This window comes from Tachyglossus aculeatus, chromosome 21 (assembly GCF_015852505.1).
Source record: "Tachyglossus aculeatus isolate mTacAcu1 chromosome 21, mTacAcu1.pri, whole genome shotgun sequence".
Classification (NCBI taxonomy): Eukaryota; Metazoa; Chordata; class Mammalia; order Monotremata; family Tachyglossidae; genus Tachyglossus; species Tachyglossus aculeatus.
In genome coordinates this window covers 19,391,976-19,417,287 of record NC_052086.1, presented here as the reverse complement: position 1 = coordinate 19,417,287, position 25,312 = coordinate 19,391,976, and the positions used below count along the sequence as shown (strand labels likewise).

Here is a 25,312-nt window from a genome sequence, read left to right as displayed (position 1 = left end):
TAAAATGTTCATTGCTAGTGTTGGGTGTGGGGAGGGGTGTGTGGGGTGAAATAGGGACCTGCAGTGCCAGGAATCTGATTATCTTTTATCTACCCCGGTGCTTAGTACATAATACCGCTATTATAGTAGTAATAATTGTGGTATTTGTTAAGTAGTTATTACATGCCAAGCACTGTACTAAGCACTGGGGTAGATACAAGATAATCAGGTCCTGCATGGGGTTCACAGTCTAGGTAGGAGGAAGAACAGATGAGGGAACAGACACAGAAAAAATAAGTTACGTGACCAAGGTCACACAGCCGACAACAGGCAGAATTTAGATTCGAACCTGTGTCCTTTGACTCGCAGGCCTGTGCTCTTTCCATTAGGCCATGCTCGTTATAGTATTATTATTATTATTATATTATTATGCAGCCTGGGTGGGTAGTGGGGGCTCACCAATTCATCTTTACCTCTGTGCTCCCAGGCAAACCCACCTTCCACTAGCATCAGTTAGGGAGGAAGGGAGGGAAAAGGAAAGATTTGGTGTTGTTGTTTTTTTTAAATGTACCATTAAAATCCAGTATCATCAGAAGAATGTTGGAGAGAGACAAAGCACATAGCCTAGGTGAGAGCAATGAAGCGGGAGGTAAGGGGAAAAGGGCTGGAAGGGTTATTCTGAAGGGGAAAGGCCAGAGAAGGCAGATATTAATGAGCGGAAAGAGGTATGGCACTGAATGAGTAAATAGTTGAGTAATTAATGGGTGGAATGAAGTTCACGCATCATAAAGAAAGGGGAAACAGGAACTGTATATGAACTGGAAGAGGCGGCCTGTTCTGGACTCATTAGTGTCCAAAGAGGCTTGGGACATCTGAGAAGTTCGTTCAATCAATGGTATTTATTGAGCACTTACTGGGTGCAGAGCACTGTACTAAGCGCTTGAGAGAGAACAATCCATCAAAATTGGTAGTCAAGGCTCTTTGCCCTCACAATCTCTGGAAAAAGGGTTGTGCTCGCTAAATCACCAGCCCAACCTGAGCAGGAGAAGTGGCTATGGCCCCTTCCCCCTCCTCACTGGCCAGATTCAAGAAGAGGCTCATGCAATAATGCCATTAAAACCCACCTAGGAGGAAAAGGATCATTTTTTTAAAATGGTATTTGTTAAGCACTTACTATATGCTATACACTGTCGTAAGCACTGGGGTAGGTACAAGATAACCAGGTTGGACACAGTCTCTGACCCACGCGGAGCTCATGGTCTTAGTTTTACAGGGAAGGGACTTGCCCAAGATCACACAGCAGACAAGGGGAGCAGGTGGGACTAGAAGCCACGTCCTTCTGACTCGCAGGTTCGTGCTCTATAATAATGATGGCATTTATTAAATGCTTACTATGTGCAAAGCACTGTTCTAAGCGCTGGGGAGGTTACAAGGTGATCAGGTTGTCCCATGGGGGGCTCACAGTCTTAATACCCATTTTACAGATGAGATAACTGAGGCACAGAGAAGTTAAGTGGCTTGACCAAAGTCACACAGCTGACAATGTGCAGAGCCGGAATTTGAACCCATGACCTCTGACTCCAAAGCCCCTGCTCTTTCCAAGAAGCCAGCTGCTTCTCTATAATAACAACAATGGTATTTGTTAAGCACTTACATGCCATGCACTGTACTAAGTGCTATCCAGCTGACCACACTGCTGTTGTAGGGAGTCTTGCCATCTGGCTTTACTCAGCAGGGGAGCCCAAGTTTTTTTGTGTGTTCATGAGTAGGAGAGGGTTTAGTGACTTGAACAAGTCTGGGAGTCTTTCAGCACTGCCCTAGCCCTTACCCCCAAGTCCCCTCCCTACCTGGGTAGCAGAAGATTAACCCATAGGTCCAGCAGCTCCGCAGGACTCCTTTTTTTATGTTGTCAAGCATTTACTATGTGTCTGGCACTGTATTAAGCTCTGGGGTAGACTGGACACCCCCCCGGTCCCACCTCGGGCTCACACTATTAATCCCCATTCTACAGATGAAGTAGCCGAGGCACAGAGAAGTGAAGTGACTTGCCTAAGGTCACACAACAGACAAGTGGCAGAGCCAAGATTAGGACTCTCAAACTCATGCTCTATGATGATGATGGCATTTGTTAAGTGTTTACCATGTGCACTGTTCTAAGCACTGGGGGGTATACAAGGTGATCAGGTTGTCCCTCGGGTTCACAGTCTTAATCCCCATTTTACAGATGACGTAACTGAGGCCCAGAGAAGTAAAGTGACTTGCCCAAAGTCACACAGCTGACAAGTGGCAGAGCTGGGATTAGAACCCACAACCTCTGGCTCCCAAGCCTGGGCTCTTTCCACTGAGCCACGCTGCTTCTCTAACCACTAGGCCATGCTGATTTGCTCCTCAGTGCCACTTGCTCCCACTGAATGACAATGAACAAATCATTTCACTTTTGGGGCCTGTGGTGTTTGGTCTGTGAACTCTGCCTTGTGGCTCAAGTCTTTTCAGCAGCTGTAGCATTCATTCATTCAATCGTATTTTTTGAGCGCTTACTGTGTGCAGAGCACTGTACTAAGCACTTGGGAAGTACAAATCGGTAACATAGAGAGGTCCCTACCCAACAACAGGCTCACAGTCTAGAAGGGGGAGAAAGACAACACAACTAGTAGACAGGTGTCAATACTATCAGAATAAATATAATTATAGCTGTATACACATCATTAATAAAATTAATATAGTAAATATGCACAAATCAAAGTAATAGAGTAATAAATATGTAGAAATATATATACAAGTGCTGTGGGGAGGGGAAGGAGGCATTCGTTCATTCAGTCATATTTATTGAACACTTACTAGGTGCAGAGCAGTGTTACTAAGTGCTTGGGAGAGTACAACAATAAACAAATAGACACATGCCCTGCCCACAATGATGTTACAGTTTAGAAGGGTTGCAACAGGAGACCAACCCTTTTCTGCTGGCATCTGAGGTAACACCAGTGACTTCTTCTCCTTCCCTTTTTGGCCCCCTAGTCCTCTTCTGTGACTGGCTCCATCCCATCCTCTTGTTTGGGGGCTGACGACAGAATCAGGGGGATGAGTGAATGAAATACCTGCCTACATGCAGGTCCAAATTAGAGGCTGGTACCCAAGACCAGTCTCCAGTACCATAAGGACGAAGTATTTTCTGTTTTATGTCAGCTCTGACAGAGAAAGAAGAATGCTACTGTCCCCACCACCCCTTAAAGCAGCTTTGCTAATACATTCCGATTCACTGACTGTGGGCCGGTGACTTCTTTTTTTATGAGAAATTCACATTGTTCAAAGGTTTGGGATGGTGCTTTCTCCAGGGAGTTTTTAAGTTTCTTTACATTGGTTCAAAGGGATACAGAATTAATCATATTCTGCATTTTTTTATGATGAAAACTTTCAGTTCCAGGAATGTCTCTTAAAATGTATTTGTCTCCAGTTCCCTAATTAGCATTAATTTGCAGGGCCTGATTGATAGTTCCTTATAGAACAGCTTCCCACCTCCCACAGAGTAGGCTTCTTGAGTCACCGGGGTTAATGTTTTACTTCCTGCTAATTTCTCTCCTAGAATGCAGAGAATAGCTCCTAAAGAAGCAGCCTGGCCCACAGGCTGATCAGGTTGTCCCACGTGGGGCTCACAATTTTTATCCCCATTTTACAGATGAGGTAACTGAGGCACAGAGAAGTTAACTCACTTGCCCAAAGTCACACAGCTGACAGTTGGCGGAGCTGGGATTTGAACCCGTGACTTCTGACTCCAGAACCCGGGCTCTTTCCACTGAGCCACGCTGCTTCTTAGCGGCCCAGGCCCTGGTGCTCAGATGAAAGGTGGGCAGCCAACAGGATAGCCAGCATCTATAGTCAGCTGGAGCCAATTAGGGCCAATTAGCAGGCCCATTGACACAAAAATCCCACACCAAAACTGCCCCATCTGCACCACCATGGCCTGTCAGTTATCAGCCCCACCTTGCTGAGATAAAAATTACTAGAGCCCTCCTATTGTTCCAACTGTGCTGTTGGTTCCCATAAACTTTTCTCCTCCCATCCTTCCATTTGCCCCACGCCAACACATACTGGAAAGATAAAATCTTTCTGCACAGTCAAGGTGTAATAATAATGATGGTATTTGTTAAACATTTACTATGTAGCAGGCACTGTTCTCAGTGCTGGGGTAGGTACAAGGTAATCAGGTTAGAACCAGTCTCTGTCCTATATGGGGCTCACAATCTTCATCCCCATTTTACAGATGGGGTCCCTGAGGCCTGGAGAAGTGAAGTGATTTGCCCAAGGTCACACAGCCAGCAAGTGGCAGAGCTGAGATTAGAGCCCGTGTCCCCCTGACTCCCAGAACTGTGTTCTACCCATTATGTCATGCTTCTTCTAGGCCCCAGCCCTCTGTCCTCTCTCTCCCTCCTACCAAATCCTTCAAGATAAGGTATGATAATTGATTCATTGATTTGCATTCCAACAACCAAACCACACTTTCTCGCCATCTAGTTTTGCACATAGTATGCTTACTATGCACTCAATAAATGCAATTTTTCTTGCTACTTCAAATCATTCCCAACCCTCCCAAGGAGCTGGGCAGAGACATTCAATAAATCCAACCATGAGGCAGTGATTTCACAATACCAGTCGATTAGTCTTTAGTTCCAAAACCATGGCCACTACTCTTTTCGTAGAAGGGAAGAAGCATGGCCTAGTGAATGGAGCACAGGCCTGGGAGCCGGTAGAAACTGGATTCAAATCCCAGCTCTGTCAATTGTCTGCTGTGTAACCTTGGACAAGTCACTTAACTTCTTCGGGCTTCAGTTACATCATCTGTAAAAATGGGGATTAAGACTGTGAGCCCCGTGTGGGACAGCTTGCATCTACCCCAGTGCTTAGAGTAGTGCTTGACACATAGTAAGTGCTTAATGAATACTCCCTCCCTCCCCGTAGCAGGCAGATAATTGCTCTCCCCCACTTAAGCCTGTTGAAGACATCTCCTCCAAGAAGCCTTCCCTGACTAAGCCATCCTCTCCTCCCACTCCCTTCTGCATCTCCCTGACTTGCTTCCTTCGTTCATCCTCCCTCCCATCACAGATGCATATATCTGCAATTTATTTTTTTATGCTCATTAAAGTCCATCTCCCCCTCTAGACTGTGAGCTCTTTGTGGGCAGGGAATGTGTCTGTTATATTGCACTCTCCCAAGTGCTTAATAATAATAATAATGATGATGGCATTTGTTAAGCGCTATGTGCAAAGCACTGTTCTAAGCGCTGGGGGGGAGATACAAGGTGATCAAGGTGTCCTACGTGGGGCTCACAGTCTTAATCCCCATTTTACAGATGAGGTAACTGATGCTCAGAGAAGTTAAGTGACTTGCCCAAGGTCACACAGCAGATATGTGGCAGAACCAGGATTCAAACCCATGACCTCTGACTCCAAAGCCCGTGCTCTTTCCACTGAGCCACGCTACTTCTCTAGTACAGTGCTTCACATGCAGTAAGCCCTCAGTAAATGACTGAATGAATTGATTGAATGAAATACCATTAGTATTAAGATGCCCCTGCTCCTTAATAAACAATAATAACAGTATTTGCTAAATGCTTACTCTTTACCAAAACACTGTTCTGTTCTAAGCACTGGGCTAGACACAAGGTAAGCAGATTGGACACAGGCCTGGTCCCTCACCAGGCTCACAGTTTAAGTAGGAGGGGCAACAGGTATTTTATCCTCATTTTAAAAATGAGGAAACTGAGGCAGAGAAGTTAAATGACTTGCCCATTGTCACAAAGCAGGGATGGGGCAGAGCTGAGATTAGAACCCAGGCTCTCTGGCTCTCAGCCCTGTGCTCTTTCCACTAGGCCACACAGCTTCAACGCTCATGCCAAGGCAGGGTCCTGGGAGGTGTCTAGTAACAGGAGTAGAGCAACAGCACATTTAATGCTCACTGCCTCCACTGCAGCCACTACTTCCACTCAGGAGCTGCCTCAGGCCTACCTACACCCAGCCCAGGTCTGAGGAGCCTCATTAACATCATTATTAGCTCTATTAAGACACTCACAGCATGCTAAATCCAAGTGTCACCCGGGGCATCAGCCCAGATGGCTGCAGGGCTGAGTCACATTTTTCAACACTTCATAGGGAAGGAAAGGGGAAATGCTAACAATCTAGCCATCTCCATGCCCCTAAACTGGCAAATTCTGACAAGTAATGACTTCCTCTCTGCCTCATATATCCCAAAGGAAACAGATGGGGCTATGTGAAGAATCTTATCAGGGCTCATGCCCAGCAACTGCAGTCAGTCAGTCATGTATTTACTGAACACTCACTGTGTGCAGAGCACTGTATTGTTTGGGAAAGTACAACAATAAACAGGCACATTCCCTGCCCACATTGAGTTTATAGTCTGGAGAGGGAGACATATGAATATAAACAACTACAGATGTGTACATAAATGCTGTGGGACTGGGAAGAGGGGTGAATAAAAGGAGAGTCAGGGAGACCCAGAAGGAAGTGGGAGAAGAAGAAAGGAGGGCTCAGTCAGGGAAGGCCTCTTGGAGGAGATGTGTCTTCATTAAGGAGGGGAGAGTGATTGTCCACTGGATACGAGGAGGGGGGTGCTTTCCAGGCCAGAGGCAGGATGTGGAGGAGAGGTAAATGATAAGATCAAAGTATAATGAGTAGCCTGTCAGAGGAGCAAAGTGTGTGGGCTGGGTTGTGGTAGGAGTAATGACATAAAATAGGAGCGGACAAGGTGATTGAATGCTTTAAAACCAATAGTGAGGAATTTCTGTTTGATGCCGAGGTGAACAGGCAACCACTGGAGATTTCTTGAGGAGTGGAAACATGTTTTTGAAGAAAAATGATAGGGACAGCAGAGTGAAGCTCCGACGAGTGGGGAGAGACAGGAGGCAGGGAGGTCAGCAAGGAGTTGGAGACAGTAATCAAGGTGGGATTCGATTAACGTGTGGCAGTGTGGATGGAGAGGAAAGGGCAGATTTTAGCAATATTGTGAAGGTCAAACTGACAGAATTTAGTGATGGATTGAATATGTGGGTTGAATGACAGAAGTCAAGGATAATGCCAAGGTTACTGGCTTTGTCTGACAGTCTCAGACAAAAATGGGAGCTTTGTTCTTGGAACCAAGGGCCTCTCCAGTTACTTGGTCACAGAAGTATTAGGCAGAAAATGTGTCTGTTATTGTACTCTCCTAAGGACTTAGTACAGTGCTCTGCACACTAAGTGCTCAATAAATACAATTGATTGATTTAATAATAATGGCACTTACTATGTGCCAAGCATGGTATTAAACTCTGAGATAGATGCAAAACGATCAGGTGGGATACAGTCCCTGCTCTTCATAGGGCTCACACTCCAAGTAGGAGTGAGAACAGATACTGAATCCCCATTTTGCAGATGAGGGCACTGAGGCACAACAAAGTGAAGCAATTTGCTCAGGTTCACAAAGCAGACAAGTGGCAGAGTCAGGGTTAGAATCCTGGCCCTCGGTCTCCCAGGCCTGTGCTCTTTCCACGAGGAGACATTGATTCATTCAATTGTATTTTTTGAGCATTTACTGTGTGCAAAACACTGAGCTAAGCACATGGGGGAGTACAATATAAGTCTGCCCTTTCTCCACCTCTTCCTCCCGGGCCAGCCTTCCAGCCACCAAGGTGTCAGTGGCTAAGACCCAGCACCCCTCCCAGTCTCAATTAAGCACCGAAGACAACCAAGACATATTATTTTCCTACTGGTCTGGACTGGTTCATGTCTCATAGGGCTGCCTAAGGGGAGAGAAGCAAACCCCTAATGCTGACTTACCTCCACCTAGACCCTGAATCACCAAGGTAGCAAGTGAGAGATAGTAAGTGTAAGCCAAGCCATCCCCTCCTGTCTCCCCGTCCACCCCTTCCCCAGCAGGGAAACCTTCACTGATATCTCAATTGACACCAAGCAGGCCAAATACCTGGATAATTCAAGCTCCAAATGGAAAAAATTGATTTTCTTTTTAGTGGTACTTACCAAAGGCTTACTATGTGTCAAGAACTATTCTAAAATCTGGGTTTGATGCCAGACTGAACACAGTACTAGACCCACATGGGGAATCACAGTCCATGTAGGAAGGAGAACAGAGAATAAATCCCGATTTTACAGTTGAGGAAACAGACAAATCATTATCAATAACAACAATTGTGGTACTTATTAAGCATTTGTGTGCCAAGTACTGTTCTAAACACTGGGGTAGATGCAAGTGAATCAGGTTGGACACAGTTCCTCTCCCACAAGGAGCTCACATTCTTAATCCCCATTTTACAGATGAGGTAACTGAGGCACCAAGAAGCAAAGTGACAAGGTTACACAGGAGGCAAGTGGCGAAGGTGGAATTACAACCCAGGTCCTCTGTCCACTAGACCATGTTGCCAACTTGTACTTCCCAAGCGCTTTAGTACAGTGCTCTGCACACAGTAAGCACTCAATAAATACAATTGAATGAATGAATGAATGGTGCTTTCTAGGCAAGTGGAATTCATTCATTCAATTGTATTTATTGAGCACTTACTATGTGCAGAACACTGTACTAAGCGCTTGGGAAGTACAAGTTGGCAACATATAGAGACGGTCCCTGCCCAACTGTGGGTTCACAGTCTAGAAGAGGGAGACAGACAACAAAACAAAATATATTAACACAATAAAATAAATAGAATAGTAAATACGTACAAGTAAAATAGAGTAATACATCTGTACAAACATATATACAGGTGCTGTGGGGAGGGGAAGGAGGTAGGGCAGGGGGTGAGGAGGGGGAGAGGAAGGAGGGGGCTCAGTCTAGGAAGGCCTCCTGGAGGAGGTGAGCTCTCAGTAGGTCTTTGAAGGGAGGAAGAGAGCTAGCTTGGCAGATGTGCAGAGGGAGGGCATTCCAGGCCAGGGAAAGGACGTGGGCCAGGGCTCAACGGCGGGACAGACGAGAACGAGGCACAGTGAGGAGGTTAGCAGCAGAGGAGCGGAGGGTGTGGGCTGGGCTGGAGAAGGAAAGAAAGGAGGTGAGGTAGGAGGGGACGAGGTAATGGACAGCCTTGAAGCCGAGAGTGAGGAGTTTTTGCCTGATGTGCAGATTAAATGGTAGCCACTGCAGATTTTTGAGGGGAGTAACATGCCCAGAGCGTTTCTGCACAAAGATGATCCAGGCAGCAGTGTGAAGTATAGATTGAGTTGGGGAGAGACAGGAGGATGGGAGATCAGAGAGGAAGCCAGATCAGAGAGGAAGCCGATGCAGTAATCCGGTCAGGATAGGATGAGAGATTGAACGAGCAGGGTACAGGTTTGGATGGAGAGGAAAGGGCGGATCTTGGTGATGTTGCGGAGGTGAGACCGGCAGGTTTTGGTGACTGATTGGATGTGAGGGGTGAACGAGAGCGGAGTCAAGGATGACACCGAGTTTGCGGGCTTGTGAGACGGGAAGGATGGTAGTGCCGTCAACAGTGACGGGAAAGTCAGTGGGAGGGAAGATAAGGAGTTCAGTCTTGGACATATTGAGTTTTAGATGGCAGGCAGACATCCAGATGGAGATGTCTTGAAGGCAGGAGGAGACACGATCCTGAAGGGAGGGAGAGAGAGCAGGGGCAGTGATGTAGATTTGATGTAGAATGGGTATAGCCTAGTGGCAAGCACCCAAGCCTGAGAGTCAGAGGACTTGGGTTCTAATGCCAACGCTGCCTCTTGTCTGCTTATTGACCTTGAGCAAGTTTAACTTTCAGATGTCTCAGTTTCCTCATCTGAAAAATGGGAATTTGATACCTGTGCTTTCTCCTCCTTAAACTGTGAACCCCATCTGGAACAAAGGATCATGTCCAACCTGATTATCTTGTAACTACTCTTTCTCTTAATACAATACTTGGCACAAGCCCACAATCTTGGTGCTATCGTGGTGTTAAAGCAGCATGGCTCAGTGGAAAGAGCCCGGGCTTTGGAGTCAGAGCTCACGGGTTCAAATCCCTGTTCCGCCAACTGTCAGCTGTGTGACTTTGGGCAAGTCACTTCACTGGGCCTCAGTTTCCTCATCTGTAAAATGGGGATTAAGACTGTGGGACAATCTGATCACCTTGTAACTTCCCCAGAGCTTAGAACAGTGCTTTGCACATAGTAAGCACTTAATAAATGCCATTATTATTATTATTATCCATGACTCCACACTCTCATTCACCCCACATAGACAATCTGTCACCAAAATCTGCCGGTCTCATATTCTTAACATCACCAAGATCCACCCTTTCCTCTCCATCCAAACCACTACCTTGCTGGTTCAATCTCTCATCCTATTCCAGCTGGATTACTTCATCTGCCTCCTTTCTGATCTCCCATCCTCCTGTCTCTACCCACTTCAGTCTATACTTCACTCTGCTACCCGGATTATCTTTGTACAGAAACGCTCTGGGCATGTCACTCCCCTCCTCAAAAATCTCCAGTGGTTGCCTATCAACCTTCAAATCAAACAAAAACTCCTCACTATAAGCTTCAAAGCTCCCCATACCCTGCCCCCTCCTACCTCACCTCCTTTCTTGCCTTCTAAAACCCAGCCTGCACACTCCACTCACTCATTCGTTCAATTGTGTTTATTGAGCACTTATTGTGTACAGAGCATTGTACTAAGCGCTTGGGAAATACAAATTGTCAACATATAGAGATGGTCCCTACCCAACAATGGGCTTACAGTCTAGAAGGGGGAGACAGACAACAGAACACAAGTAGACAGGCGTCAATACCATCAGAACAAATAGTTATAGCTATATGCACATCATTAATAAAATAGAGTAATAAATATGTATAAGTATATACAAGTGTTGTGGGGAAGGGGAAGGGTGTAGGGCAGAGGAAGGGAGAGGGCGATGGGTAAGGGAGGAGGAGGAGAGAAAAAAAGGGGTACTCAGTCTGGGAAGGCCTTCTGGAGGAGGTGAGTTCTCAGTAGGGTTTTGAAGAGAGGAAGAGAGCTAGTTTGGCAGACGTGTGGAGGGTGGGCACTCCAGGCCAGAGATAGGATGTGGCTCAGGGGTCAACGGCGGGACAGGTAAGAATGAGGCCCAGTGAGCAGGTTAGTGGCAGAGGAGCAGAGCGTATGGGTTGGGCTACAGATGGAGAGAAGAGAGATGAGGTGCTAACCTCTGGTATTAACTTTCTCCCTGTGCCTCATTCTCATCTGTCCCACCATGACCCACCTCTGGCCTGGAATGCCCTCCCTCCTCAAATCCACCAAATTAGCAAACGTGCCCCCTTCAAAGCCCTACTGAAAACTCACCTCCTCCAAGAGGCCTTCCCTGGGCTAAGCCCCCCTTTTCCTCTGTTCCCCCTTCCCTCCCCCTCAACTCCACTTGCTCCCTCTGCCCTCCCCCCCTCCCCACAACACTTGGGTGTACATGTACCTATTTACTCTTCTATTTTATTAGTGATGTGCTTATATCTGTAATTCTATTTATTTATATTGATGACTGTTTACTTATTTTGATACCTATCTTCCCCCTTCTAGACTGTAAGCCTGTTATGAGCAGGGATTGTCTCTATCTGTTGCTGAATTGTACTTTCCAAGCACTTAACACAGTGCTCTGTACACAGTAAGCACTCAATAAATACAATTGAATGAATGACATACATAATAAGGCCACTACAAATACCATTATTATTATGAATTGAGAATTTAGAGTATTTCTGGTGCTTAGTTATCCCAACAGACCATACCTTTCTTTTTTGGTAGTTCTTAGAAACTGGCCTGCCCAGTTTGAGGAAATGCTCCACATTTTGGAGGTCAGGTCCCGATTCACTGTAGCTTTCTCTTCCTCCATTCATTCCCTCTTGGTGCTTCAGTTGTTCTGTAGCAACTACTCAACCTTTAATCTCCTCCAGAGAACCAATCCCAGCAGTCTGCCTGTCAAGAGGCTTGCCTGGGGTCACTAACTGAAAACACTTGGCCTGATGTCGGTTGAGTTAGCAAAACTGTAAACAGGTGGTGAAAAAACTATTCATTAACTCCTTGCTCGGGGGGTAGCCCCATTGGATGCAGGGGAAAGGAAATGAGAACAGAACATTCCAGCTTTAAACTGCTTTTTTCCAGATACTGCTAACTAGCCTGGGCCCTGTACTAAGTAAGCCCTGAGTGGATACATGCAAAGTGGGTTGGACACAGTCCCTGTCCCACATAGGGCTCACAGTTTCAATCCCCATTTTGCAGATGAATTAACTGAGGCTCAGAGAAGTGAAGTGCAAGCTCACACAGCAGACAAGTGGCAGAGCGGAAATTATAACCCATGTCCTTCCTGAATCCCAGACCTGTTCATTTCGCTGGGTAAAAAAGCACTTTGTATTCTCTATTCAGGTCCTTCCCCACTAGGTCTAGCCCTACTCTTTGGATACCAACATGACTTCTGAAGTACTGGATTGGGCTATCTGAGAGCAAAGACACAATGTGAATGAACATCATGATTTAGTGGAACACAGGCCCCGGGAGTCTGGAAACCTGGATTCTAATCCTGGCTCTGCCACTTGCTTTCCTGTATGGCCTTGGACAAGTCATTTAACTTCTCTACCCCTCAGTTTTCTCGTGTGTAAAATGGTGATTTGCCATCCTTCTTAGACTATGAATACTGTGTGTGGGACAGGTATTCTATCCATGCTGTTTATCTTGCATCTACCCCAGCACTTAGTACATTGCTTGGCACATATGTGTGTGTAATGGCATCTATTAAGTGCTTACTATGTGCAGAGCACTTTTCTAAGCGCTGGGGAGGTTACAAGGTGATCTGGTTGTTTCACGTGGGGCTCACAGTCTTAATCCCCATTTGACAGATAAGGTAACTGAGGCACAAAGAAGTTAAGTGACTTGCCTAAAGTCACACAGCTGACAATTGGCAGAGCTGGGACTCGAACCCATGATCTCTGACTCCAAAGCTCAGGCTCTTTCCACTGAGCCACGCTGCTTAATAAATACCCTGGTTATTATTATTGTTAACATAAAAAGGGGAACCATGTGTCATAGAAGAGAGCCAGAGTGTGCGTTATTCCTTTCTAAAAGGAATCCCTCAAGAAAATGTTTTTTCCTTTCTTCTAACCTAGATTGTGCATGAAGGCGCTGCAAATAAACTTCTATCTGCAGATAATAATTGACTAGGTTGCTATCACTTTGGAACATAAGGATATAATATGAAGGAAAACAACATGGCCTAGTGGAAAGAGCAAGGGCCTAGAAGTCAGGGGATCTGGGTTCTAATGCTGACTCGGCCACTTGTCTGTTGGGTGACCTTGAGTGAGTCACTTAACTTCTCTGTGCCTCAGTTACCTCAGCAGTAAAATGGGGATTCAGACTGGGAGCCCCTTGTGGGACATGGACTGTGCCCATTCTGATTAGTTTGTCTCTACCCCAGCACTTAGTACAGTGCCTGGCACATAGCAAGCTCTTAACAAATACCATTTAATAAAGTCACTTCTCTGTGTCTCAGTTACTGCGTCTGTAAAATGGGGATTCAATCTTCTTCCCTCTGATTTAGACTGCGAGCCCAAATGGGGCAGGGACTGTGTCCAGCCTGATTACCGTGTATCTGTCCCAGGGCTTAATACAGTGCTTGGCACATAGTAAATGCTTAATAAAACTAATACTTATTATCATTATTATGATTATTATCATACCCGGGGGGTGGGTTGTCACTGAATAATTCACCTCTGCTCTACAAATCCTGAGGGTGGTAATGGTGCTGGTATCCACCAAATCTGTTATATTGTCCTCTCCTAAGCACTTAGTACAGTGCTCTGCATATGGTAACCACTGAATAAAAACATTGGTCTGTTGACTGATTGAGAGTTGGTGGGTTGATTGAGGGTTGCATTGAACAAAACTGCTCAATTATGGGGTCAGTGCCGCGGGCCCTTGGCAGAGAGCAAGTCTATCAGAGTGTCCCCTCCCTATGCCACCCAGGGCAGGCTCCCCATGAATAAGTCTGTCACACCTGGCCTCACCCTCTACTCTGAATTTGAGGATGGCCCCCACAGAAGAGGTTGGAGCAGCGCCACAAAATGAGAACTTTCTGAGATTAGAGAGCATTCATTCATTCATTCATATTTATTGAGCACTTACTGTGTGCAGAGCACTGTATTAAGCGCTTGGGAAGTACAAGTTGGCAACATATAGAGATGGTCCCTACCCAACAATGGGCTCACAGTCTAGAGAGGGGAGACAGACAACACAACAAAACATGTGGACAGGTGTCAGGTCATCAGAATAAATAAAGATAAAACTAGATGCACATTATTAACAAAATAAATAGAATAGTAAATATATAAAACATGTGGACAGGTGTCAGGTCATCAGAATAAATAAAGATAAAACTAGATGCACATTATTAACAAAATAAATAGAATAGTAAATATGTACAAGTAAAATAAAGAGTAATAAATCTGTTAAAAAATATATACAGGTGCCATGGGGAGGGGAAGGAGGTGGGGGGAGGAGGAGAGAAAAAAGGGGGCTCAGTCTCCCTCTCCAAACAAGAAGACTCCTCTTCTTGGGAATGCTCTCCTCTGAGGGTAGTGGCAGCAGTGAAATTCCTGAACAGCAGTCAGAGAGGTCGAGTGCTGGATTATCCCTCTCAGAGATCATTGCTAGCTATGAGAAAGGGAGATTTTTCCTGTCCTGGGAGTGTCTCCCTCTCTAAAGGTCTGTTTGAGCCTGCATTGCGAATTCAATTGACTCAGTTAACTGTGGCAGTGGGAACAGGGGGAATGTACATCATTATCTCACCTTGGACAGCAAATATGTCTACCAACTCTATTATATTGTACTTTCCCAATAATAATAATAATAATGGTATTTGTTAAGTACTTACTATATGCCAAGCACTGTTCTAAGCACTGGGGTAGATACAAGGTAATCAGGTTGTCCCACGTGGGGCTCACAGACTTAATCCCTGTTTTACAGATGAGGTAACTGAGGCATAGAGAAGTTAAGTGACTTGCCCAAAGTCACACAACTGATAAGCGGTGGAGCCGGGATTAGAACCCACAACCTCTGTCTCCCAAGCCCATGCTCTTTCCACTAAGCCACAAGTACAGTGGTCTGCAAAAAGTAAGAGTCAAATTCGATTGATTTATTGAAATGTACAAATACAAGATCCTAAACCTTATTTTCGTCACTGGTTTCAGTCTCTTGCCACACACACACTTCAAAGCAGCGATGCAAAATACTGGTTTGAGGTTGCCAAGATGCATCAAAATATAGAGAAGCAGCGTGGCTCAGTGAAAAGAGCATGAGCTTTGGAGTCAGAGGTCATGGGTTCAAATCCCGGCTCTGCCTATTGTCAGCTGTGTGACTTTGGGCAAGTCACTTAACTTCTCTGTGCCTCAGTTCCCTCATCTGCAAAATGGGGATTAAGACTGTGAGCCCCACGAAGGACAATCTGGTCAACTTGTAACCTCCCCAGTGCTAAGAACAGTGCTTTGCACATAGTAAGTGCTTAATAAATGCCATCATCATTATTATTATTATTATCCAAAAGGCTCAGAAAAATGGGAGAAGGGGAGAAAAGAGAGAGAGAAACAGACAGATAGACATGCAGACAGACAGTCAGCATGCAGAAGCAGGGGATCTAGGTAATCCACAAACTGAAAAATCACCTTGAAAAATCAAAGGTTGACTAAGTGCAAAAATATTTACCAACCCACAAAGGTGTTTGTCTTTTCCCAGCCACTTCAAGTTCCTGACTCGAGCTGCTATCCAGGGAGGGAAAAGATGCAATCTGCACACTTAAACACAGCACTTACATCTCATAAATCATTAATCCCCTTGGGCAAGAGGACAAATAGCCATTTAAAACCCTCTCTACACCGTACCTCACAGTCTTCAGAGCATCTTTGAGAAGTAATAGTATTTATTGAGCACGCCTAGGGCTTGACCTGGTCTCATTGAATATCTTGTCATGCCCTGAACGACTGTCTCCAGCTTGAATTTAACCCTGTTTCTTCTTTTCCTGCTCTTGGGGAGCAACTGATCACCACCTTCCCCACAGGAACCCTTCATTTAGTTGAAGTTACTAAAGTTTTCCAAAATTTTCTCTTCTCCAGCTTAAATAATCTACAATTGCAACCAAATCAACCGATCAAATAAATTTACTGAGGGCTTACTGTGTGCAGAGGACTGTACTAAGTGCTTGGGAGAATATCTAGGTCTCCTAAAACACATCTCCTCCAAGGAGCCTTCCCTGACTAAAGCCTCATTTTCCCTACCTGCTCTCCTCTCTTTGTTGCCTATTCACCTGGTTCTATACCCTTTAAGCACTCGATATTCACCTGCACAGAGTCCCACGGCACTTGGGTACACAGTCTTCCAGACTGTGAGCCCGTTGTTGGGTAGGGACTGCCTCTCTATGTTTCCAACTTGTACTTCCCAAGCGCTTAATACAGTGCTCTGCACACAGTAAGCACTCAATAAATATGATTGAATGATTTGAATGAATGAATATCCTTACACCCTGCAATTTATTTTAATGTTTGTCCCTCTAGACTGTAAGCTCCTTATGGGCAGGAAACAGGCCTACAACTCTGTTGTATTGTACTCTCCCAAGTGCTTAGTACAGTGCCCTGCATATAGTAAGCACTCAGTAAATGCATTGAGTCCAACATGGGGCTCAGGTCTTAATCCCCATTTTACAGATGAGGTAAAGAGCACGGGGCTGGGAGTCAGAAGGACCTGAGTTCTAATTCCGACTCTACCATGAGAAGCAGCGTGGCTCAGTGGAAGGAGCAGGGGCTTGGGAGTCAGAGGTCGTGGGTTCTAATTCCGGCTCTGCCACTGATCAGCTGTGTGACTTTGGGCAAGTCGCTTAACTTCTCTGAGCCTCAGTTCTCTCATCTGTAAAATGGGGATGGAGACTGTGAGCCCCACTGGGGACAAACTGATTACCTTGTATCTACCCCAGCGCTTAGAACAGTGCTCGGCACACAGTAAGCGCTTAACAAACGCCATCATCATCATCACTCCTCTGCTGTGTGACCTTGGACAAGTCACTTAACTACTCTTTGCCTCAGTTACCTCATCTGTAAAATGGGGATTAAGACCTGAGCCCCATGTTGGACTCAATGCATTTACTGAGTGCTTACTATATGCAGGGCACTGTACTAAGCACTTGGGAGAGTACAATACAACAGAGCTGTAGGCCTGGTTCCTGCCCATAAGGAGCATACAGTCTAGAGGGACAAACATTAAAATAAATTGCAGAGTGTAAGGATATTCATTCAATCATTCATTCAATTCATTCAATCATATTTATTGAGTGCTTACTGTGTGCAGAGCACTGTACTAAGCGCTTGGGAAGTACAAGCCCAGCCCTGTGCTCTATCCACCAGGCCACACTGCTCTTCCATTTCCCTTAAAAAATTAGCATTAGCCTGCAGCATTAGCCCCCTGAGCTGCATCCAGCACTCTCCTCCTGCCCTGATCACGCTCTCGGTTGCATCCAGAGCCCTCCTTCCCTGGTAACATCGACTGGGAGAAAGGAAGTAGTGGCTTGGGTTTTTTCTCTCCAGTTCCCACTCTGCCCCAAATCCAACCAACCTGAAAGTCTCATTAAGTAAACCAGAGCAGAACAAAGCCCCCAAACCGGCTAATGAATTCCAGAAGCAGGAGAAGGCCTGGGGAAATGTAATTAACCTAACTTCCTAAGAGGCTTGGGAAAATGACAGGCTTCAGAGGCCCCGCCGGCTGGACCAGGATGTCGGCTGGAGGCTGCTTTGCTTCTTCTGCTCCCCACCGCTGGAGAGAGAAGCAGCCTTCTCAGAGTCTCCCGGGGGCCACTTGATTAAAATGTTGTGAGCTGCTGCTCAGTTTTCCTCATTGGAACCTTTGCCAAAAATGTTTTCGCTGTTCTGAACATCTTGGTGGATGATTTCTGGAGAACGACTGTAAAGCCTTGAGTAGGGAACAGAAACCACATTGATTGCAACCAGAAATCCAGGTGCTTGGCTCTCATGCCGTGCCCTTTAAACATTTCCCTCACACACACACACACTTATCTTGGGCAGGTCACTTCACTTCTCTGAGACTCAGTTACCTCATCTATAAAATGGGGATTGAGACTGTGAGCCCTAGATGCGACAGGGACTGTGTCCAGCCCAATTTGCTTCTTTCAATCAATCAATCAATCAATCGTATTTATTGAGCACTTACTGTGTGCAGAGCACTGTACTAAGCGCTTGGGAAGTACAGGTTGGCAACATATAGAGACAGTCCCTACCCAACAGCGGGCTCACAGTCTAGAAGGGGGACACAGAGAACAAAACCAAACATATTAACAAAATAAAATATTTCCACCCGAGCACTTAGTACAGTGCTTAACAAACACCATAATTAATTGATTAATCACATTTTTATGATATTTATTCAGCCAAGTGCTGTACTAATCACTGGGGTAGATACGTCTTCATCCCACCTGGGGCTCACAGTCTAAATAGGTGGGAGTACGTATGAGGAAACTGAGTCACAGAGAAGTTAAGCGACTTTCCCAAGGTCACGCCACAGAGAAATGGCAGAACAGGGGTTAGAACCTAGATTCTTTGATTCCCAGGCCGGTGCTCTTTCCACTGATCCATGCTGCTTCCAACTGGCACTTCAACCCTTCTACATCACCAAGGCTTTGAGTCCTCACCTCTTAAACTCCTAGGTACTCACCCCACCTACTCCCCCACTATAGAGCTGATGTATATATCTTTAAACTCAGTTGCACTCTCTTACCTGTAATTTATTTTAATGTCTGGCTCCCCCATTCGATTGTAAGCTCCTCAGGAGCAGGAATCATGTCTACTTGTTCTACTGTATTGTACTCTCCCAAGCTCTTATTACAGTGCTCTTCACCAGCTTAGCACTCAATAAAAACTGTCGATTGACTGACCTCCTGATGCCCTTCTAAGCTGGTTATGGGCAGGGGAGATGTTTTCAAAAACTACTGTATTCTCCAGAGCACTTAGTACAGTGCCCTGCACATAGTAAGCACTCAATTAATATGATTGATTGATTCTGCATCTCAACTGGTCTTCAATAACAACCGACTCTGCCTATGCCCAGTCCCCTGCCAATCCTGGCCTGGCCCACTCTAGTCCAGGAACAACTATGGTTCAGTGCCCATGGTTACTGCAACTGGAAAGCGGCCAGAAACTCTCTTCCAAGAGATGTTAAATTGTCCCATAGGCTATAAATGTAATAATAAAAATAATAATAGTAATTGTGGTACCTGTTAAGCATTTACTACATGCCAGGCACTATACTAAGCGCTGGGGTGGATACAAGCAAATCGGGTGGGACACAGTCCCTATCACACATGGAGCTCCCAGTCTCAATCCCCATTTTACAGATAAGGTGACTGAGGCACAAGAATTGAAGTGATTTGTCCAGGGTCATACAGCAGGCAAATGGTGGAGCCAGGATTAGAACCTATATTCTTCTGACCCCAAAGCCCGTGCTCTATCCACTACGCCATTTCCAGTCTCTTCAAGTTCAGCACCAAGCATGTCCAATTTAGCAACACTGAAGTTTCTGACAGAAAAAGGGATGATCATTTTAGACTGTGAGCCCACTATTGGGTAGGGACTGTCTCTATATGTTGCCAACTTGTACTTCCCAAACTCTTAGTACAGTGCTCTGCACACAGTAAGCGCTCAGTAAATACGATTGATTGATTGATTGATTGATTTTCATCATCTTCGTCCCTGGTGACATCAAGGATGATACAAGCCCAGGCAAATTCCACCTATTTGGGGCCTAGAGATTTGGGGCTGTGCAGGACTGAGGAGCAGCCTTGTGGATTAGACTGTGAGCTCACTGTGGGCAGGGATTGTCTCTATTGCCAAACTGTACTTTCCCAAGCGCTTAGTATAGTCCTCGGCACACATAAGCGCTCAATAAATACAGAGAAACAGCGGGGCTCAGTGGGAAAAGCCTGGGCTTTGTAGTTGGAGGTCATGGGTTCAAATCCCCTCCCTCCCCACAGCACCTGTATATATGTTTGTATATATTTATTATTCTATTTATTTATTTTGCTTGTACATATTTATTCTATTGATTTTATTTTGTTAATATGTTTTGTTTTGTTGTCTGTCTCCCCCTTCTAGACTGGGAGCCCGTTGTTGGGTAGGGACCGTCTCTATATGTTGCTAACTTGCACTTCCCAAGCGCTTAGTACAGTGCTCTGCACACAGTAAGTGCTCGATAAATACGACTGAATGAATGAATGAATGAAGTCCCGGCTCCGCCAATTGTCAGCTGGGTGACTTTGGGCAAGTCACTTAACTTCTCGGTGACTCAGTGACCTCATCTGTAAAATGGGGATTAAGACTGTGAGCCCCACATGGGACAAACAGATAGAGATAATCCCTACCCAACAACAGGCTCACAGTCTAGAAGCAGCGTGGCTCAGTGGAAAGAGCCCGGGTTTTGGAGCCAGAGGTAGTGGGTTCAAATCCCAGCTCTGCCACTTATCAGCTGTGTGACTTTGGGCAAGTCACTTCACTTCTCTGGGCCTCCGTTACCCCATCTGTAAAACGGGGATGAAGACTGTGAGCCCCCCGTGGGACAACCTGATCACCTTGTAACCTCCCCAGCACATAGAACAGTGCGTTGCACATCGTAAGCGCTTAATAAATGCTATTAAAAAAATAGGAGTGAATGAATGAATGAATGAAGCCCTCAGTGAAGCAGTGACTTTGGGCAAGTCACTTAACTTGTCTGTGCCTCAGTTACCTCATCTGTAAAATGGGGATCAAGACTGTGAGCCCCCCGGGGGACAACCTGATCACCTTGTAACCTCCCCAGCGCTTAGGACAGTGCTTTGCACATAGTAAGCGCTTAATAAATGCCATCATTATTATTATTATTATTAGTGCTCTAGTTTCGGTACTGTTCCGATCTTTGCCAGAAGGGGGCGCTCCCAGGCCACTATTGATCCGAAGGGGGTTGAGGAGGCTCACATTCTTTTTCATTTTCTCCGGGAATAATAATTGGCTTTGTTTTCCAGTGACCTTTCACCAGTCGAGTTGAACAGGACTCTGAGAGGTTATCCCTGCCTTCAAGGATGCCTCTAAGTGTGCTTCTGGCCTAGAGGAAATGACTGGGGCCTGAAGATCAGCTTTAAGACAGCTCTAAAGTTGTGTGCCCTTAATAATAATAATAATGGCATTTATTAAGCGCTTACTATGTGCAAAGCACTGTTCTGTACCCTTCTGTGAGAGAGAGAGAGAGAGAGAGAGAGAGAGAGAGAGCGAGAGAGAGAAAGAGAGAGAGAGCCCTATCTTGGGGTCAGGAATGGCCCTGCTGGTGGATCAGGGGGCCCATTCTTCAGTTCTGCTCTGGAGCCCATCAGAGGTGTACCCGCTCATCCCCCCCATCTTACCCCCTTCCCTTCCCCACAGCACCTGTATATATGTATATATGTTTGTACATATTTATTGCTCTATTTATTTTACTTGTACATATCTCTTCTATTTATTTTATTTTGTTAGTATGTTTGGTTTTGTTCCCTGTCTCCCCCTTTTAGACTGTGAGCCCACTGTTGGGTAGGGACTGTCTCCATATGTTGCCAACTTGTACTTCCCAAGCGCTTAGTCCAGTGCTCTGCACACAGTAAGTGCTCAATAAATACGATTGATGATGATGATGATATTTATTACTCTATTTATTATTTATTTATTTATTTTACTTGTACATATCTATTCTATTTATTTTATTTTGTTAGTATGTTTGGTTTTGTTTCCTGTCTCCCCCTTTTAGACTGTGAGCCCACTGTTGGGTAGGGACTGTCTCTAGATGTTGCCAACTTGTACTTTCCAAGCGCTTAGTACAGTGCTCTGCACACAGTAAGCGCTCAATAAATACAATTGACGATGATGATGGTGATGATATTTATTACTCTATTTATTTTACTTGTACATATCTATCCCATTTATTTTATTTTGTTAGTATGTTTGGTTTTGTTCTCTGTCTCCCCCTTTTAGACTGTGAGCCCACTGTTGGGTAGGGACTGTATCTATATGTTTCCAACTTGTACTTCCCAAGTGCTTAGTACAGTACTCTGCACACAGTAAGCGCGCAATAAATCCGATTGATTGATTGATTGATTGATGGCCAGGGACCCTCGGTGCCCTCAGAGACAATCAATCAATCAATCAATCGGATTTATTGGGTACTATGTGCAGAGTACTGTACTAAGCTCTTGGAAGAGTACAATATAACAGAGTTGGGAAATTCAATAACGATGGTGATAGGCCTTCTGATATCATCTAAAATTCACCAGCCCAGGATAGTCTTATTCCCCTCCTTCTGGAGGAGAAGAAGGAAAGTGAAGAGAGGGGTAGGGAGAGGTGGCTGAGGGGAGACCAGAAAAGCATCGAAGGGACAGACAGTTGGCCCTTCAGAGGCGGAAGTGGAGCATCGTGGCTCTAGCCCTGTGACTTGTCCCTTGGTCATAGAGAATAGGTCTGGGAGTAGGCCTGAGGCCTTCTGATGGGGTCTGGCTAGTGTGTGTGTGGGGAGGCCGGATTATGCCACATAGTAAAGGCAGGGGAATGTGGGCACACCCTGACTCCTTCCATTCTGTAGCTGCCAGTGCCCTCGTCTCTGCAGTGTGGGGAAAAGTAACCCATAATAATCACAGACTGCTTTGAGTTCCACCCTGGCACTTTGAGAGCCCATCTTGGCTGCATTACTGACACACAGGACTCCTAACACATGTTACACAAATGCCAGCATACACACCCAACAACACTCATTCACCTTCCATAACTACACACTCTCCCGAACGCTAAGTACAGTGCTCTGCATACAGCAAGCACTCCATAAATCTGATTGACTGCCTCCACACACACTCCTACCCCATAGCACTAAAAGAACCTCTCCATCATAATCATTCATTCATTCAATCATATTTATTGAGCGCTTACTGTGTGCACAGCACTGTACTAAGTGCTTGGGAAGTACAAGCTGGCAACATATAGAGATGGTCCCTACCCAACAGTGGGCTCACAGTCTAGAAGGGGGAGACAGAGAACAAAACATATTAACAAAATAAAATAAATAGAATAAATATGTACAATTAAAATAAATAAAAAGAGTAATATAATCATCATTGATATCATCAATAAAAGCATTGATTGAGTCCCTACTGTACCAGGAGCTTGTGAATATACAGTAGAAGAGGGAACTATTCTCCTCCCCAAGGAACTTGCCATTTAAAGTGAGAAACAAGCACACAGAAATTGCCAAATATGCAAAAGATAAAGGAGTAGGAGCAACAGTGCTGATGATCAAAAATCAAAGTAAGCATTAAAATGACTAAATAGATAACAAACATAAGCTGGTATACTGGAAAATTTGCAAAGAGCTAATTAATGGCTGGCTAAAATCACCCAGATGGGGAGTTTAGCCAGGGAAAGTCTCTTAAAGGAGGAGATATTTCAGGAGGGTTTGAAGGATGGGCAGGACACTTTGGTGAATTTGAGAGTAGCTGGGAATGATAAGGGGAAGAGGGAAAGCATTATAGACAGGGATAAAGGTATGACCATTGGTCCGGAGACAAGAGAATTTGGAACTAGGGGCTTAAAATGTTAATCTTGGGAGAGGGAAGAATGTGGGGTGAAGGTTAGGAACAGATGAGAGGGAGTAAGCATGCCCCCGCCCTACCTCCTTCCCCTCCCCACGGCACCTGTATATATGTTTATACAGATTTATTACTCTATTTTACTTGTACATATTTACTATTCTATTTATTTTGTTAATGATGTGCATTTAGTTTTAATGCTATTTGTTCTGATGACTTGACACCTGTCCACATATTTTGTTTTGTTGTCTCTCTCCCCCTTCTAGACTATGAGCCCGATGTTGTTGGGTAGGGACCGTCTCTATATGTTGCCAACTTGTACTTCCCAAGCGCTTAGTACAGTGCTCTGCACACAGCAAGCGCCCGATAAATATGATTGAATACCTCAGCCCCATTGCATTTATGTGCTTATTCTTAATTAATTTATTTATTTTAATGTCTGTCTCCCCCTGCAGACTATGAGCTCCTCGTGGGCAGGGAACATGTCTACCGACTCTATTGTACCCTCCCAAGCACTTTTAGTGCAGTGCTCTGCCCACATCTAGCCCTCAATAAATACCATCGATTGATTGATTTAAAGGGTGAGGGAGACATCTTGGTGGAGAGCCCATCCTGCTGCCTGAAACTGCTCCCCAACACCCTCATTCAAATTCATCACACCCCAGCTATTCCCATTTTCATTCATTTATTCATTCAATCATATTTATTGAACACTAACTGTGTGCAGAGCACTGTTCTAAGCTTGGAAGAGTACAAAATAACAATAAACAGACACAGTCGCTTCCCACAAGCCCATCTTGATGATGATGATGGCATTTATTAAGCGCTTACCATGTGCAAAGCACCATTCTTAGCGCTTCAAAGCCTTCTGAAACCAGCTCTTCTCCAACAAACTTTTCTTGATGAATTTCCTTCCCCCAGTTAAAAGTTCTTCAATTGCCACTTCAGAACTTTTATGTCCCTGAGTACTTGAATAGTCACAACCTCCCAAAGTACCTACCTTACATAGTCTATTATTTCAGTACTAACTCATGTATATGTTCCTTTTCCTTCTGTCTCTCATCTGTGATGGATTTTATAGTCTGTCTCCCCCACTAGCTTATAAACTCCTTAAGGGTAGGGATATCATGTCTTCTAATTCTATTACACTCTCCCAATCGCTTAATGGAGTAATGGATCTTTCATCCCTACTTGGATCGGTTAGAAGCTGCAGATGAATCTATTTCCATTTGTTTTGATTTGTTTCGTTCTTTGTTTTTTTATGAAATTTGTTAGGAGCTTAGTAGCTGTTGAACACTATGCTAAGAGCTGGAGTAGTTGCCAGCTAATCAGGTTGGACACAGTCCATGCCCCACGTGGGGCTCGAAGTCTTAATCCCCATTTTCCAGATGAGGTAACTGAGGCACAGAGAAATTAAATAACTTGCCCACAGTCACAAAGCAGGCATGTGACAGAGGCAGGATTAGAACCCAGGTCCTCTGTCTCCCAGGCCCATGCGCTTTCCACTAGGCTACGCTGCTTCTCTTCTTTGTACAACTCTTAGCAAAGAATGCTGGATTTCTATGTCACCTTCCTTCTAAAGAGCTAAAAGGCATTTCACATATGTTAACTAATCCTACGTGAATTCATTTTTGGTTGTTTTTTTATGACCTTTACAAGGCCTGATGCTTTTTTGGCTTGGAATAGGAAAAGATGTTTCAGAAATGATTATGTAAGTTT

At 45.0% G+C, this 25,312-nt stretch overlaps 1 protein-coding gene across 6 annotated transcripts in view; it reads right to left on the bottom strand.

The window, feature by feature from the left end:
- The window catches only part of GGT1 (gamma-glutamyltransferase 1), a 121,736-nt gene that overhangs the window by 81,686 nt on the left and 14,738 nt on the right, over window positions 1-25,312 (bottom strand). For 2 of the 6 annotated variants that reach the window (XM_038763210.1, XM_038763214.1), the window contains exon 1: window positions 11,709-11,794. The exons of 2 other annotated variants lie outside the window; for them this stretch is intronic. In XM_038763210.1, coding sequence (XP_038619138.1) covers window positions 11,709-11,767 — 59 coding nt within the window. In that variant the 5' untranslated portion in view covers window positions 11,768-11,794. Of the gene's footprint in view, window positions 1-11,708; window positions 11,813-25,312 lie in introns of those variants that run through there. 2 more of the 6 variants (XM_038763207.1, XM_038763212.1) reach the window with 2 other exon arrangements.